Genomic DNA, 14,444 nt, shown 5'->3' with positions numbered 1-14,444 from the left:
GGTTATGGATAGCATTTAGAGGTCTTGGATTGTTGGATTGTTGAGCATAGACAAGTCATTCATAGTTGACCATCTTACAATATTGCTATTACTTTGTACACAGCATGTTTCACTTTGCATGAGAGCTCCTTATTTCTCACCTAAAGCTGGCCTGGGTTTGAGGAACAAGCCATTCTACTCAAGCCAATGGCAGCTTCCTGAGCATCTCTCCCTCACCTCTCTCTGTTCCCCCTTCTCTCGGTGGCTAGAGCTAGACTTGGAGTTAGGAAGAGCTGAGTTCAAATTCTGCCTCAGGCTCTTATTAGCTGTGTAAAACTGCACAAATCCTTCAACCTTTCTATAAAATGAGATAATCAGAGGCCCTACTTCAAATTATATGTAAAGTGTTTTGCCAACCTTGGAAGGTTATTGTATAAATGTTAGTTATTATTATTATAGTTACTTTTATTGTTACTACCGCTGCTTCCTGACCCTATGGACTGGCCTTTCTCCCAGGCGGGCCCTGCTGGAACAGGCCCTGCAGCAGGCTGAGTTCCTGAACAGCTGCGAGGAAGAGGAATCCTGGCTCAGAGAGAAGATCCAGTTGAGTGAGGGGGCTCCCCTGGGCCGGGACCTGGGCCAGATCACGGCAGCTCTATGGAAGTATAAGGTGCTTGTTCTGGTCTCCACCCACAGTCCCTGGACCTCCCCAAATCCCCTCTCCTCTCATCCCACTGTGTCCCTCCTTTCACCTTCCTTTTTTTTTCTAACACATGTTTTTCAGTTATTTCAGTCTCTTCAGAATCTCCAAGACTACATCAGGGGTTTTCTTGGCAAAGCTCCTGGAGTGATTTTTACAGATGAGGAAACTGAGGCACATAGGGTTAAGTGACTTACCCAGAGTCACGCAGTTAGTCATTGTCTAAGGTCAAATTTGAATTCAGGTCTTCCTGACTCCGGACCTGATGCTCTAGCCGCTGTGCCGCATCTTCTCTGATTTCTGTTTTGCTATGATTTGGATAAATGAATTTTTTTTTTTTTTTTTTTGCTATTCACTGTGTGTTCCTTGCAGAACTTGTATTTTTTGGGAAAGGAGTCAAGCTCTGGATATAGAGATTGGGATCCCCCCCAATAATGACAGAGTAAATGGAAGCTAGATTGAACATGATCATATTATCCCTAAATTAAAAATGTTTAAAGGAGCAGATAGGTACAATTCTCTAAAGAAAGAAGAGGTAGGGGCTTCCAGCCCCAACTTCCTGCTCCCTCTCCAGTAGGAAGAAGGGTAGGAGGAGAAGAGACTAGAGATGTCTGTTTTGCCTCACTTCAAAGCCTTCCCTATACACATTACAGACCTTAAGTTGCTATATGGATATGAATTATTATTACTAAATGACAATAATAGCTAACACTTAATTAGAGTTTAAAATTTGCCAAATTACATCATCTCCTTTTCTCCTCACACCCATGCGATCATTATTCCCATTTTACAGAGGGGTAGTCAAATGCTAGATATTCCAAATATGGTGAGGGTCAAGATGAGTAGAAATTTTCCCCTTACCTTCCCATTCATTCTCCTGCCTCCCCACCCATTACATCGTCAAATTTTTCTCTCCTGGCTTATCTCCTGTATTGGATCAGACCTTGGAGACCGAAGTCAGCTCACACCAGGCAGTGTGTATGGAAATCGCAAGGAAGGCAAAGGAGCTGAGCCCCTTGAGCCACCCGGGCCAGCCAGACCCACAGGAGCGGGCAGAGGCCATCCACAGCCAGTGGCAGCATCTCCGGGACAAGATGGCCCAGCTCCTGGCCCGGCTCCAAGCTGCCCTGCTCATCAAGCAGGTACAAGGCGTCGGAGAAAGGATGGGAAGGGGCGAGCCAGGGATCTGCTTTCCCAACTGCTGTCCCCCCCTCCAAGCTGCCCTGGGAATTCTCGTGCCAGAGGAAATTGTGTTTGGGCTGTGATGGATTAAAGAATAACCAGCCTCAGGTACCGTCCATGAGCGGGCCCAGCCATCCAGCAGCGGTGTGGTCAGCAGTGCCGGGCTTCCCAGCTCCAGGGAGGAGGCACAAAGGGGACAGAAGGAGATGGTCACTAGGCCCAAGGATCCCAGGCTGGCAGCCCTGTGCAAGGCAAAAATCACAAGTAGCTGGGCCCCTGGAAAGAACTACGGAGAGCAAAAGTGGGCCCCAGCATAGTATCTTCATCTTTTTGTTGTTTGTTTGCTGGGTGTTTTTTTCTTTCTCATTTTTTGGCCTTTTGATTAGATTTTTCTTGAGCAGCATGATGAATGTGGACATCTGTTTGGAAAAATTGCACATTTAACCTATCTTGGATTACTTGCTGTCAAGGGGAGGGGAGAGGGGGGAAGGGAAAAAAAAACATAAGGTTTTGCAAGGATAAATGTTAAAAAACTATCTTTTCAATTATTTGGAAAAATAAAAAACTATTCTTATTTTTTAAATTTAAAAATAATAATTAAAAAAAGAACTATTTCATGGTAAGGGAGCCCCACTTATGTGTGATGTTGGTGACCTAAAGCAAATCTCTTCTCTGTCTTTTGGGTTCTTCCTACCCTAGTATTTTGCAGATGTGAGCGAGGTAGAATCATGGCTGCAGGAGCAGCGGTCCTTGCTGGCCAGTGAGGATTTCGGGAAGGATGGGGCTGGTGTGACGGTCCTGCTCCAGCGCCACCAGAGATTGGAGCGAGAAGTGTGGGCCTGTGGGCTGGAAGTGAGACGGCTGGAGGAGCAAGCCCAGACTGCAGCTCTCCAAGCCCCACTCACGGTAATCCACTTGGCACTGAGATGGGAACAAAGGGTAGGCAATGGGCCAGATCAAACACGAGACTCCCACTCCCCAAACCCCAAACCCAGGGAGGACTGGGAAATGATCTCAAAGATACAAACTCCTCACAGTGGAGCAGCCTAATGGAATGGATTTGAAGTCAGAGATTGTTCTTGCTTAGCTGTCTCAGTCATGTCTGACTCTTAATGATCCCACTTTGGGTTTTTCTTGGCTAAGATATTGCCATTTCCTTCTCCAGCCCATTTTACAGATGAGGAAACTGAGGCAAATGGGATTAAGTGACTTGCCCAGGGTCACACAGAGAGAAAGTGTCTGAGAACACATCTGAATGCAGGTCTTTGTGACTCCAGACTGGCCCTCTGTGCACTATAGAGTCACCTAGCTACCTAAAGTTAGAAGGATCAAATCCCAGCTTTGCAACTGATTATCTCTGTAAGAGAGGGAAAATTACCTCTTTTCTCTGAGCCTCAGTTTTCTTATCTGCAAAATGATGAAATTAGACTAGATCTCTAAAGTCACTTCTAATTCTAAAGCAATCATCTGTTGATTCCAGAAATAGTTGAAACATGATTCCTTTATTAATTTTCTGCCTCAGGAAGACTTGAGTTCATAGTCTACCAGAGATTCTTACTAGCTGTATGATCCTGGACAAGTCATCTGACCTAAACTCCCCCAACATTGTATTTTGCCATCAGGCTATCTACCTTAGTTTCTTATTTTCATCTCTAAAGTGAAGGTAATGAAAATTTCATACATCTCTCACAAAGATAAGGGGATCAAATGAGAGCAAGCAAACTTTAAAGTTCTATGTGCATTTTACTTATTAGTAGTTCATTAATTACTCTCTCATACCTCATAGAACGTTGAATTTTAACTCAAAAAAGCCTAGGATTCTCACCCATTGTAGCAAAATGATGGAGTAGGACTCAATGACCTCTAATGTCCCTATCAGCTGTTCTTGATGGTCCACCTTTCTTCCCTTTCGAGGAATAGACTGAGTCTTCTCCTTTGGCTCAGGAATTGTCCAGGTATTCTATCACCTAAGTACCTTTCAGGTGATCCTGAAAAGTCAAAACTTTTTAGAATATTGTCAGTCAAAAAACATTCATCAAGCACCTACAATGTGCCAAATACTGTGCTAAGCAACAGAGATATACAAAAAGAAGCAAAAGATGGTTTCTGCCCTGCAAGGAGCTCACAAACTAATGATGTAAATTTAATTTAGTTTAATTTCAAATATGATAAATACCAATAGACATAATTCACATGAACAAAAACTCTTTGGAGGAGCCTCAAATTTTTAAGAGTATGGGGTTTTGAGAAGAAAAAGTTTGAGTATCACTGCTATAGATCACTAGGTCTCTGAGAAATAAGGATTTTTTTTTGTCTGTGTCCCAAAAGCTACTTTATTTGAGTCTTCATGGCTTTGGACACTCAGGAACCCATTTCTCAGAACTGAGCTTTAGAAGAAATACTACTACTATACTACTACTACTACTACTACTACTACTACCACCACAACCACTACTACCATCACCATTACTTCTACTATTGCTACTGCTACTGCTACTACTACTACTACTACTAATAATAATAATAGTTAAAGTTTGTATTATGTGAGAGGCAGTGTGGTAGAATGAATAGTTAACCTTGGAGTCAGAAAAACCTGGATTCAAATTCTGACAAATCCTGATTGTGTGACTCTAAGCAAGTCACTGAATTTTTTAGTACTCCAGGTAAGTCTCTAAGACAACAGGTTGTAGAACAGATACGATCTGTATTGGAAGTCTCACTGAGCATTCCTTATACTAAAAAAACTCCCAAATATTAATATAATGTTTTGAGGTTTGCAAAATACTTTATCTCACTTGATTCTCATGACAACCATATGAGGTAGGTTCCCTTTTTTGTGGTTGTTATTGTCATTTTTTTAGTCGTGTCTGACTCTTTGTGACCCCATTTAAGATTTTCTTGGCAAAGATACTGGAGTGCTTTGCCATTGCCCTCTCCCACTCATTTTACAGATGAGGAAATTGAAGCAAACAGGATTAAGTGATTTGCCCAGGGTCACATAGCTCATAGAGGTCTGAGTTCAGATTTGAACTCGAAAAGATGAGTCTTCCTGACTCCAGAAGCAGCACTCTATCCATTATGTGACTTAGCTGCTCATGTGTATGACTTATTTCCCCAAAAAAGTTTATAAGGGCCAGCACTATACTTTATGCCCAAAGCCACAAATAGGAATTTTATTGGGGGTAGAGGAAAACCGACCTCAATGGTAAGCAACCCAGGGGATGGTCTAATGAGAGTTTAATCTGTGACTTCTTGGGTATAGCCCTGGGTGAGAGGTGTTAAACCAATAAGAACTCACTGGTCCCATTGTTCAGGACCAATGGACCTACTGGTCCAGAAGCATTGAGGGTCAATAGAGAATTTCCAAGCAAGGCAGGAGGAGAAATTATAGGTCCCTTACCACCAAATGCCAGCACCTGCGGCCAAAGAACAGTTCTCTCCACTCTGCTTAAGCATTTAATTTGTTTTCTCAAAATGCTCAACACCTTGCCAGGTACAGAGCAGATACAATATTACAGGATCAAAGATTTAGAGCTAAAAGGACCTTTGATATTATTTTGTCTAAGCCCCTTTATCTTACAGATGAGGAAACTGAGGCTTAGACAGATAAATGATTTGCCCTGATTCACATAACTCATGTCCGGGAAAGGATTTGAATCTGTGTGACTCCTTGTCAAAGGCTCTATCCACTATGCCAACTAGCTGCTCTGAGAGCTTGGAGCTTTTTGCTCAATTACTTAAAGTCTGTAGTCCCTCACCTCATTTACTTCAGAGTCTTACTTTGTTCCAGAATTTCTGTGAGACAGGAGAGAGAGAAGGAGAGGGAAAAAAAAAAAGGAAGAGAGAGAGGGAGAAAGAAAAAGAGAGAGGGAGAAAGAGACAGACAGACAGAGGGAGAGAGAGAGAGAAAGAGAGAGAGAGAGAGAGAGAGAGAGAGAGAGAGAGAGAGAGAGAGAGAGAGAGAGAAAGAGACGTGGAGACAGACAGACAGGGGGAGAGGCAGACAGACAGACAGGCAGAGGGAGAGACAGACAGACAGGGGGAGAGAGACAGACAAACAGACAGACAGATGAGGAGAGAGAGACAGAGAAAAGAGAAAGAAGGAGGAAGAGAAAAGGGAGAGGGAGGGAGGGAGGGAGAAAAGAAGGGAGAGAAGTGGGGAAGAAAGGACGATAAGAGAGAAGACAGGAAAAAGAGAGGAGAGGAAGGAAAAGGAAGGGAAGGGAGAAAAGAAGGATGAGAGGAGAGAAGAGGAAGGGAGGAAGGGGAGAGAAGAGAAAAGAGAAGGGAGGTGAAAGGAGGGGAAGGAGAGAAGATAGGAGAGGAGAGGAAAGGAGGGCAGGAGAGAAGAGAAAAGAGAAGGGGAGGGAAGAAGAGAAAAAAGGAGGGTAGGAGAAAAGAAGAGAAAAGAGGATAGGAGGGGAGAGAAGGGGAGAAGAAGGGAGAGAAAGAAAGAGGAAAAAGGAAAGAAGGAGAGAAGAGGGGGTAGGAAGAGAGAGGGAAAGGAGGGGAGAGAAGGAGGAGAGGAGGGGAGAGGAAAAGAGGAGAAGAGAGAGGAAAAAAGAGGAGAGGAAAAGAAAAGAGAGCAGAGGAGAAGAAAAGAAGGGGAGAAGGGAGGGAAGGGAAGAAAGGAAGAAGGGGCTTCTCCATAGATTTCTTCCCAGGAGACAGTGACAAGACCTCTATTTTTAGCTCCAATCAGAACTATCCCCTCTTCCAGGTGGAGAGCCGGGAAGCCTGGCATCAGGTGGATGGTGATGGAGCTGGGAAGTTCCAGGACTGGACACAGAACTTAGCACCCTCAGGAGTGGCTCACCGCCAGCTCCGGGTCAGGATGCGTTTCACCTTCAGAGGTACCCAAGGTTGAAGAATGGGTTCTGAGGGTGCCATGGGTTCCTTCCCCATCTGGTTAAAAAAATGGGTAGAAAAGCAGCCTCCACGCCAACCCCAATGCCGTCCTGGCCGAGGACCCACATGTCTCTGTCGTACCTGGAGTCTGGGGAGGATGGGGTGGGGACAGAACAAGGATTTAGGAAATGGGAAAAGTACGCTGTCTCCCAGGGCTCGAAGTGGATCACCATCTCTCACCCAGCTTCAGGGCAAACACCTGCTCGGGGTGTTTTCCTGGTCCTTAGAAATGCTCATCCCAACTTCCTTCCAGACTCTACTCAAGAACCACCTCCCACCCTCAGCTACGGCCGATCAGTCCCATTGATTAAGTGCCTCCTGTGTGCAGGCGCGGTGGAAGGCTCTCCCCAGCTCAGATCATGTTGCACTTCTGTGCATATTTATGTGTGACATACTGTCTCTCTGGTAGAATGTAAGTCCCTCCAGCACAGTGAATATCTCATGCTTGTGACACACAGTAGGTACTTAATCTATACTCACTGTTTGGTTAGGTAATACCCCCTACTTTCCCTCCAAGCCATGTTCCCCACAAACAGCCAGAGCGCTGGGCAGAGGGAGACCGAGGCAGCCACAAGCCCCCTCCTCCTCAGAGACTCTATAACTTCCAGGCAAAACCATAGGCAACACTCGTGCTGTTCGAGTTCACTTCGGCCTCCAGTCAGCGTTCAATAAATACTTATCAATTCTCTGGTTAAAAGGGGGGCCCTTAACTCCCAGACGCCCCTCCCTCCACGCCATTGTGGGCTCAGAACGCTTCTCTCCACAGGGGAGAACCTCACCTGGGCCAGGGGAGACATCCTGGAGCTGGTTGCCAAAACAAGTCCTTCCACCTGGAGGCTGAAGGACCCCGAAGGCTGTCAGGCAGAAGTGCCAGCCAGCTACGTGGCAGAGCTCGAGGCTCCCCAGGTCCCGCTTCAGCAGCCTCGTTCCCACACCCGTGGCCGGGCCAGTTCCCTTTTAATCCTTTTGGCCTTGTCTGTCCCGCAGACTGAGGCTGGGTTTCTGGCTTGTTTCTGAGACGGGGCCTCCCTCTCAGGCCCAGATAGGGGGGTGAGGGCCGCCCGTGGGCTCCATCCCACTGTGGGTGGGCACCAGAGCTCCGGCTCGCGCTCACAGCCCCTGCCAGGGATGCTGGTGGGTCTCTCGGGCTCAGAATGTGGGCCACAGCGGGGCTAAGGCCCGGCCCTCGGTCTGCTCTGAGTCTAGCACCCGTACAGGGAGCCGGCCCTCTGACTGCCTCGGATGGGCCAGTCAGGGGGATTAGTTCCATGTGTGCCCCAGACCGGCACTGGCCAGACAAGGAGATCCAGTCTCACAGAAATCCAACTTCATTCTGAGAGACAATTTCTAGACATGGCAGAAAGAATTTACTTGCTTCACTACAAGTACCTGTTTTCTTTTTTCTTTTTATTCAATTGAAAGAGAGGGGTGGGAAGGATTGAGGGGGAAAATAAAGGCTTGTTAATTGAAAACAAATTAAATTAATAAAAAATGACTGGTCTTCTACTATACACACACATATAAAACTTGATTCTTCTGGGAAAGCTGGTCCCTGGTCACATTAAGCCTCTGTTGTCACAGGTGACATCGTTGATGAATCCCTTATGTGAAAGACCAAGGAACAGGGGAACCTCACGGCGATCCGTCCGCTGGGGCACCCAGGAGATCTCCAGTCTATCGGAGCTGGATCTTCATTTTGACCCTGAAACAATCCGCAAGACCCAGGACCACCTGAATCAGGATTACGAGGGCCTACAGGCCCTGGCACAGGTACTTGATTTATGTGCTTGAAAGTGCTACCTCTGAAATAGTAGTTCTCAAAAAGTAGGTCTCTGAGTTACCTTCTGAGGAGCTACACGATCAAAACTACTTTCATAATAATACCCAAACACTTTCATTTCTAACATGGCAGATATCAATAGATATAACCCACATTAACAACAATCTCTGAAGAATTCAGTAATTTTTTTTTAAATTGTTATTTTTGATTTTTGGGTTTTTTTAATTTTTGAGTTCCAAATTCTCTTCCCCTCCACACCCGCTGAGAGAAGGCAAGTAATATTATATCAGCTTTCCTTTTAAAATCATGCAAAACATAATTCCATATTAGCCATTTTGCAAAAGAAAATTGTACTTTAATTTGCACTCAGAGTCCAATAAGAACGCAGTAATTTTGAAGAGGCCTGGAAATAAAAACTTTAAGAACTGCTGGTTGGGTAGCTCTGGAATGTCTTTTACTCTCTCATTCTTCATTATCTATAATGCTCAGACCATAGCATGAAGCCTGGGAAAGCAGGTCATCGTGGGAGAGGGGCTGAGACCAGTAAGACAAGGGGTCTCAATGAGAAATAGGGCTGAGGACCTGAGAAATGGCTGATTCCTCCCACCTGAGCCTGACTCAGCTGCCAAGAGGGAGCTGGCTATAGGGACACAGCTCTGTCCTCTCAGCTGGGTGCTCTCCTGTCCTTTCTGCCTTCAGCATCGCAGGACCCGGCTCGAAGAAATGTCCACCTTATTCTGCTTCTATGACTCTTGTGGAGAGCTCCGGTCCTGGTTGGAGGACCAGACAGTGGTGTTCCAGACGCTGAACCCCCAGGCTGAGAACATCGAGGTCGACAGGAATAAATTTGAGGTATAGCCATGAGTATGCTAGTAAATGTTTAACTATTAGCTCTTCCCACCCCACCAAAAAAGCTCAAATTCAAATTTAAACTGCATTATTCATATATTTTCCATCACTTTCTTGAGTTTAGAGTGAAGGTGTCAAACTCAAAGCCAGTGGGCCTCAAACAGCTGGTAAATTCCAGTGCAATAGATCCAGATTAAAATTTAATTGGGAAATATTTGAGGAAATAAGAATATAATACAACATAGACAATGTAAAATTGTGGTTTTCTAAGTCACTGTGAAGTCTACAGGGATCCCTTTCCAAGTTTGACATTGCTGATCTAGATAATCAACAGAATCATAAACCAAGCCCTGGTTTGTAGCATCTGGCCATTTTCAAGGTGAAGACGCTCAAACTGAAAATGTAACAATCAGCTCTTAGAATTAAACACTCTTTCTGTTTTCCTGGGCTAGGAGATGGGGACTGTAGGGATGAGGATGAGGAAGAAGGACCCGTGCATCGTATCCCTTCTCTCCCCATCCCTTGCTCTCCCCTCACTCAGAATTTTCTCGCCACTTTGGCCATGGGGAAAGAATGCTTGGCAGAGATCGGCAGTTCAGCAGAGAAACTGAGGCAGAGGATTCCTGATCACTCAGCCAAGATCCAGCAGTGGCTACAGGAAGTGGGCCAGAGGTGAGCCAAGAGCCGGAGTTCAAAGTGAGAAGGGAAAAAGAAAAAAAAGTAGGTGTCTCTGATGCTTGTCTACTTTGATCCCTGAGATGGGATCGAAAGATCTGGAAGGGAACTGCCAAAGCTGGCCCTGGATGAGATGGAAAAACGTCTCCTCTTTAGAGAGGGGGCAACTATGCTTGTCTAATGCTGTATTTGCTATTAGATGAGGTCATTGTGTTGGGTCAATGGTCAGTTGGTTTTGCTGAACTTTTTAAAATTCTTTTTAGGAGTGTTTGCTGGGCGGGGGATGTGGAGAGGGGAATAATTGGAAGTGAATATGGTGTGAAAACAAAGAACATCCAAAAAACAGGGAAGAGAGAGAAATCAATCAACCAACAAGCTCTTTTCAAGTGCCTACTATGTGCAGGCGCAAAAGACAAAGAATGAAGTTATCTCAAGGAGCTAAGACTGAGACAGAACGAAGGGCTCCTTGGGTAGAGGAGACCAATGGTAGACTGGAGTAAAGGATAGCTCTGATAGACTTGAAACTGGGGGAAATTGGCCCAGAAACCTCTGGTCAATGGGACCTATCTAGAGGCAGGGCAGGGTAAGATGTCCCAGCAAGGCTGAGCTGCAGCTCTCTGTCCCTGATAGATGGGAGCAGCTGGAAGCCCTGAAGGAGGAGAAGGAACTGCATCTGGCAAGCATGGCGGACGTCCACAGCTTCCTGCAGGAGTATGGACTCACGGAGACCCAACTTCGGGACATTATGGTGAAGCTGGAGTCTGTGAAGCCGGCGGAGTCAGTGGGCAGCTGCCGACATTCCCTGTGGTCCACCCAGCACGAGATCCTGGTGCTGGAGCGCAAAGTCTGCTACCTCACCAGTGTGGTCAACAAGTAGGGTCTGGCCCTGGGGGGTTCTGAGAGTCACGAGGAGGAGTGGGCGCCCAGAGAGGGGAGGAAGAGATTGGGGCATTAGATGGGGGCCAGCCATGGAGTCAGCACCATGGCCGTATAATCTCAAAACAAGCCATTCAAACCTTCAGAGCCTCGGGCAACTTGCTAAAACCTTACATTACAGAGGAGTAATTTGCTCTTCAGTAGGAGGAAGTTTCCCACATTGATAAGAATACTAAATACAGGCATAAATTAGGAATGTAGAAAGGCATCTTGGGACAGATAGAAAGACTTGAATATCAAATCCTGCCTATCACACATGACCAGATGCCCGAGCCTGGGCAAGTGATTTAACTTCTCAGTGCTCCGTGTAACTAAAATGCGCACTGGAATCAGAACACCCATAGAATCTTAGAACCAATAAAAAATAAGAAATAAGAAGACAAAAATAGATTTGGATGGTGGTGAAGGGAGTGAGGAGGATTGGTAGGAGCAGAGAGTTAAAAGATTTATAGGGAACTTTTGCTGTCCTTACAAGCATAATGAAAGACGAGAGAAAGAGAGACAGAGTGAGAGCGAGAGCAAGAGCAAGAGTGAGAGAGAAAGAGAGAGACAGAGACAGAGAGACAGGCAGAGAGACAGACAGACAGAAAGAGAGAGAGACAGAAAGAGACAGAAACAGAGAGAGATACAGACAGATAGAGATAGAAAGAGAAGGACAGAAACTGAGATTTAGACAGAAATAGAGACAGAAAAAGAGAGATAGAGACAGAAAGTGAGAGACAGTAAGACAGAGACAGAGACAAAGATGGAGACAGAGACAGAGAGACACAGAGAAAGAGAGAGAGAGAAACATTTTCTTTTTGAATAGATGCATCACCATAGGCTTGACCAGAAAAGATTTGAGAATGGTGGGAGTGGGTGGGTGGAGGGAGTGACAGCTGGGGAAACCCCCAGGAGAAGGAGGGGAGGATGGAGATATTTAGCACCTGAGACACTTCTAGTCCTTCCAAGACAATCAGAACATCTTGTATCCCCAGGATTAAAGAGACAAGCCCTACGGAGACCCCCGTATTGCAGGAACGAGTGGAGACCCTGCAGACCCTGCTGAAGCAAGTGCAGGAGCGGGCTGCTCAGACAGCTCAGGCCCAGGCCCAGGCCCAGGCCAGGCACGATTTCCTGAGGGAGAGTGGGCAGCTGCTGCTGTGGGCAGAGGGTGTTCAGTCTCAGCTAGATAACAAGGAGATGGCTGTGGACGTGGCCTCGGCCAAGCAGCTGCTGGAGGAACACAGAAGCCTGCGGGAAGAGATTCATGTTCAGCAAGAGAGGTAGGTAGGGGAGGCCCAGAGAGAATGAGGGGGAGGGGGAGAGCAGAGGGAGCCTTCCCAGGAAGGCTTTCATCGATGACCACTTTCATCATTAAAGCTTAGATTGTGTCCCCCATGCTTCTGAGGAGGCTCAACGAGACCCTCAAGGATCTGCTCTGGGCCTCTTGAGAGCTCTAAGTCTCTCTGGTCAGGGGCAGCCCAGCTGCACCCAGTGGTAACCCCTCAGCTTTCCAAAGTCATCGTGCACCCCAAATTCTATCACCGGGGTAAAATGGACTGTCCCACTGGCCTAGTGTATCCTCCTCTATAAATACAAGTCTGCATATACTTTAGCAGATACTAGTCAATAGACAACAGACAAATAGACATAGGGAGAATAGATAATACAGACAGATGGTAGATAAATATATAGTAGACAGAAAAAGAGAAAGTAGATAGACAGATAATAGATAAAATAGATAGACAGACAGCGAGACAAAGGAAGAGTATGGGCAGGTGATACTGGAAACCAAGAAGAAACTTTTTTAGGATTTGGAATGTAGATTCCAGGCAATGAGTAAGGTGAGTCATAGCTGGGTCTCTCCTAAAGTTTAGGAAGTCACCAATCAAGAGGGCAGGTTAATGCGAGCTGGTAAACCACGCCTAAGGACCGGGGGCTGGATATTGACTTAGAAAACCCCATATTAAAATGATCTTGCTCTATTTATTTCTGTTCGTTTTGTTAAATATTTCCCAAATGCATTTTAATCTGGTTCTATCCACATTGGCCTGTGACCTCTACATTACAATGTGAATATAAATAACCCACAGGAAGATATCCCGAGTCCCTGGTGAAGGCTAATGAGAGATTTCCAGGATCAAAGATATCGGATTAATTAGTTTGGGGAATGGGGGAGAAGGAGAGGAGGTGGCCCAGTTTCCTTCTCTTGGTCAGGATGAGACAGCTGGAGGCTCGGGGCCGACACCTGGACCCCGGGGAAGCCCAGGATGCCCGGGCAGTGGCGATGGCTCTGAGGCAGCTGGGTCAGCAGGCCGGGGAGGTGGACGCGGCGTGGGAGCGGTGCCATGGGCGGCTGCGGCAGGGCCTAGAACTACAGCTGTTTGTCCGAGAAGCGGATGGCCTGGGGGTGGCCTGCTCCAGCCATGAGGCATTCCTTCGGCTGGGCAGCCTTGGGGTACGTGGCTGAGCCTGGAACAGACCGCTATGGGGCAGTATGCTGAGGGGGGAGGGGGGTTCTGAGAGCCCGTGGTCAGAATGATGATGGTTGGTTGTTGTGGTTTAAGAGGCACCAAATGGTGAACTGGACGCGGAACCAGAACTACCTGGGTTAATGCTGCCTCTGACTCATGCTGGCTTTGTGGCCAGTTAATTAACTTCTTGGTGCTTTAAACAGTTCTCCAAGAAATAATGATGGAGAGTTTTTTTTTTGTTTGGGGAGTTCATTTATCCAATGAACCCACAGGTCCAGTGCTGATCCTTTATTGATGATTTCCAGGATTCTCTAAGGGGCAGCTAGGTGGTGCAGTGGGTAGAGCACCAGCCCTGGAGTCCAAGGACCTGAGTTCAAATTTGGTCTCAGACACTAACTATATGACTCTGGGCAAGTCACTTAACTCCAAGTGACTTAAAAAAAAAATTGCTCTAGATAACATTATCTCATTTCTTTCTCCTAATGACCCTCCAAGGAAGGCAAGAAGTTATCTGTCCCATTTTACAGATGAGAAAACTGAGGGTCAAAGAGGCAAAATTACTTGCTCAGGTCACACATCTAACAAATGACAGAGCAGGGCCTCGAACCCAAGTTCTAAACCTGAAGCTGCAGCCATCAGACTTGAGGGAGGAAAAAAAGGCTCCTTTTGTTTGCCTTTGAGAGGAGTGTGGGGGGAGAGGGGGAGTGTTTCCTTCCTGGACCTGGAAGTAGCCCCGTGTCTGTGCCCCCAGGAGGACGTGGGTGACCTGCGGAACGTGCTGCAGCGGCACCAGGAGTTTGAGCGGCTCTTGGAGACCTTGGGTCCGCGGGTGGAGAGCCTGAGGTCCCATGGGGAGAGGCTGATGGAGAAACAGCACTTTGCTGCCCATCTGTGAGTTTGGGGTCTGGACCTTCAGGGCTGGGGTGCACGTCCTCCTCGCCTTCTCTGGCCAAAACGCCAATCGGGATTTATTAGGCGA

General features: G+C 46.6%; 1 protein-coding gene across 1 annotated transcript in view; it reads left to right on the top strand.

The window, feature by feature from the left end:
• The window catches only part of SPTBN5 (spectrin beta, non-erythrocytic 5), a 91,752-nt gene that overhangs the window by 18,142 nt on the left and 59,166 nt on the right, over positions 1–14,444 (top strand). The window contains 12 exon segments of the mRNA XM_051973653.1: positions 496–649; positions 1,621–1,821; positions 2,561–2,767; positions 6,582–6,714; positions 7,536–7,675; positions 8,294–8,539; positions 9,249–9,401; positions 9,940–10,070; positions 10,704–10,946; positions 11,987–12,274; positions 13,209–13,449; positions 14,217–14,356. Coding sequence (XP_051829613.1) covers positions 496–649; positions 1,621–1,821; positions 2,561–2,767; positions 6,582–6,714; positions 7,536–7,675; positions 8,294–8,539; positions 9,249–9,401; positions 9,940–10,070; positions 10,704–10,946; positions 11,987–12,274; positions 13,209–13,449; positions 14,217–14,356 — 2,277 coding nt within the window.

Source organism: Antechinus flavipes, chromosome 2 (genome assembly GCF_016432865.1).
Source record: "Antechinus flavipes isolate AdamAnt ecotype Samford, QLD, Australia chromosome 2, AdamAnt_v2, whole genome shotgun sequence".
NCBI lineage: Eukaryota > Metazoa > Chordata > Mammalia > Dasyuromorphia > Dasyuridae > Antechinus > Antechinus flavipes.
This window is presented reverse-complemented; position numbering and strand designations above follow the sequence as displayed.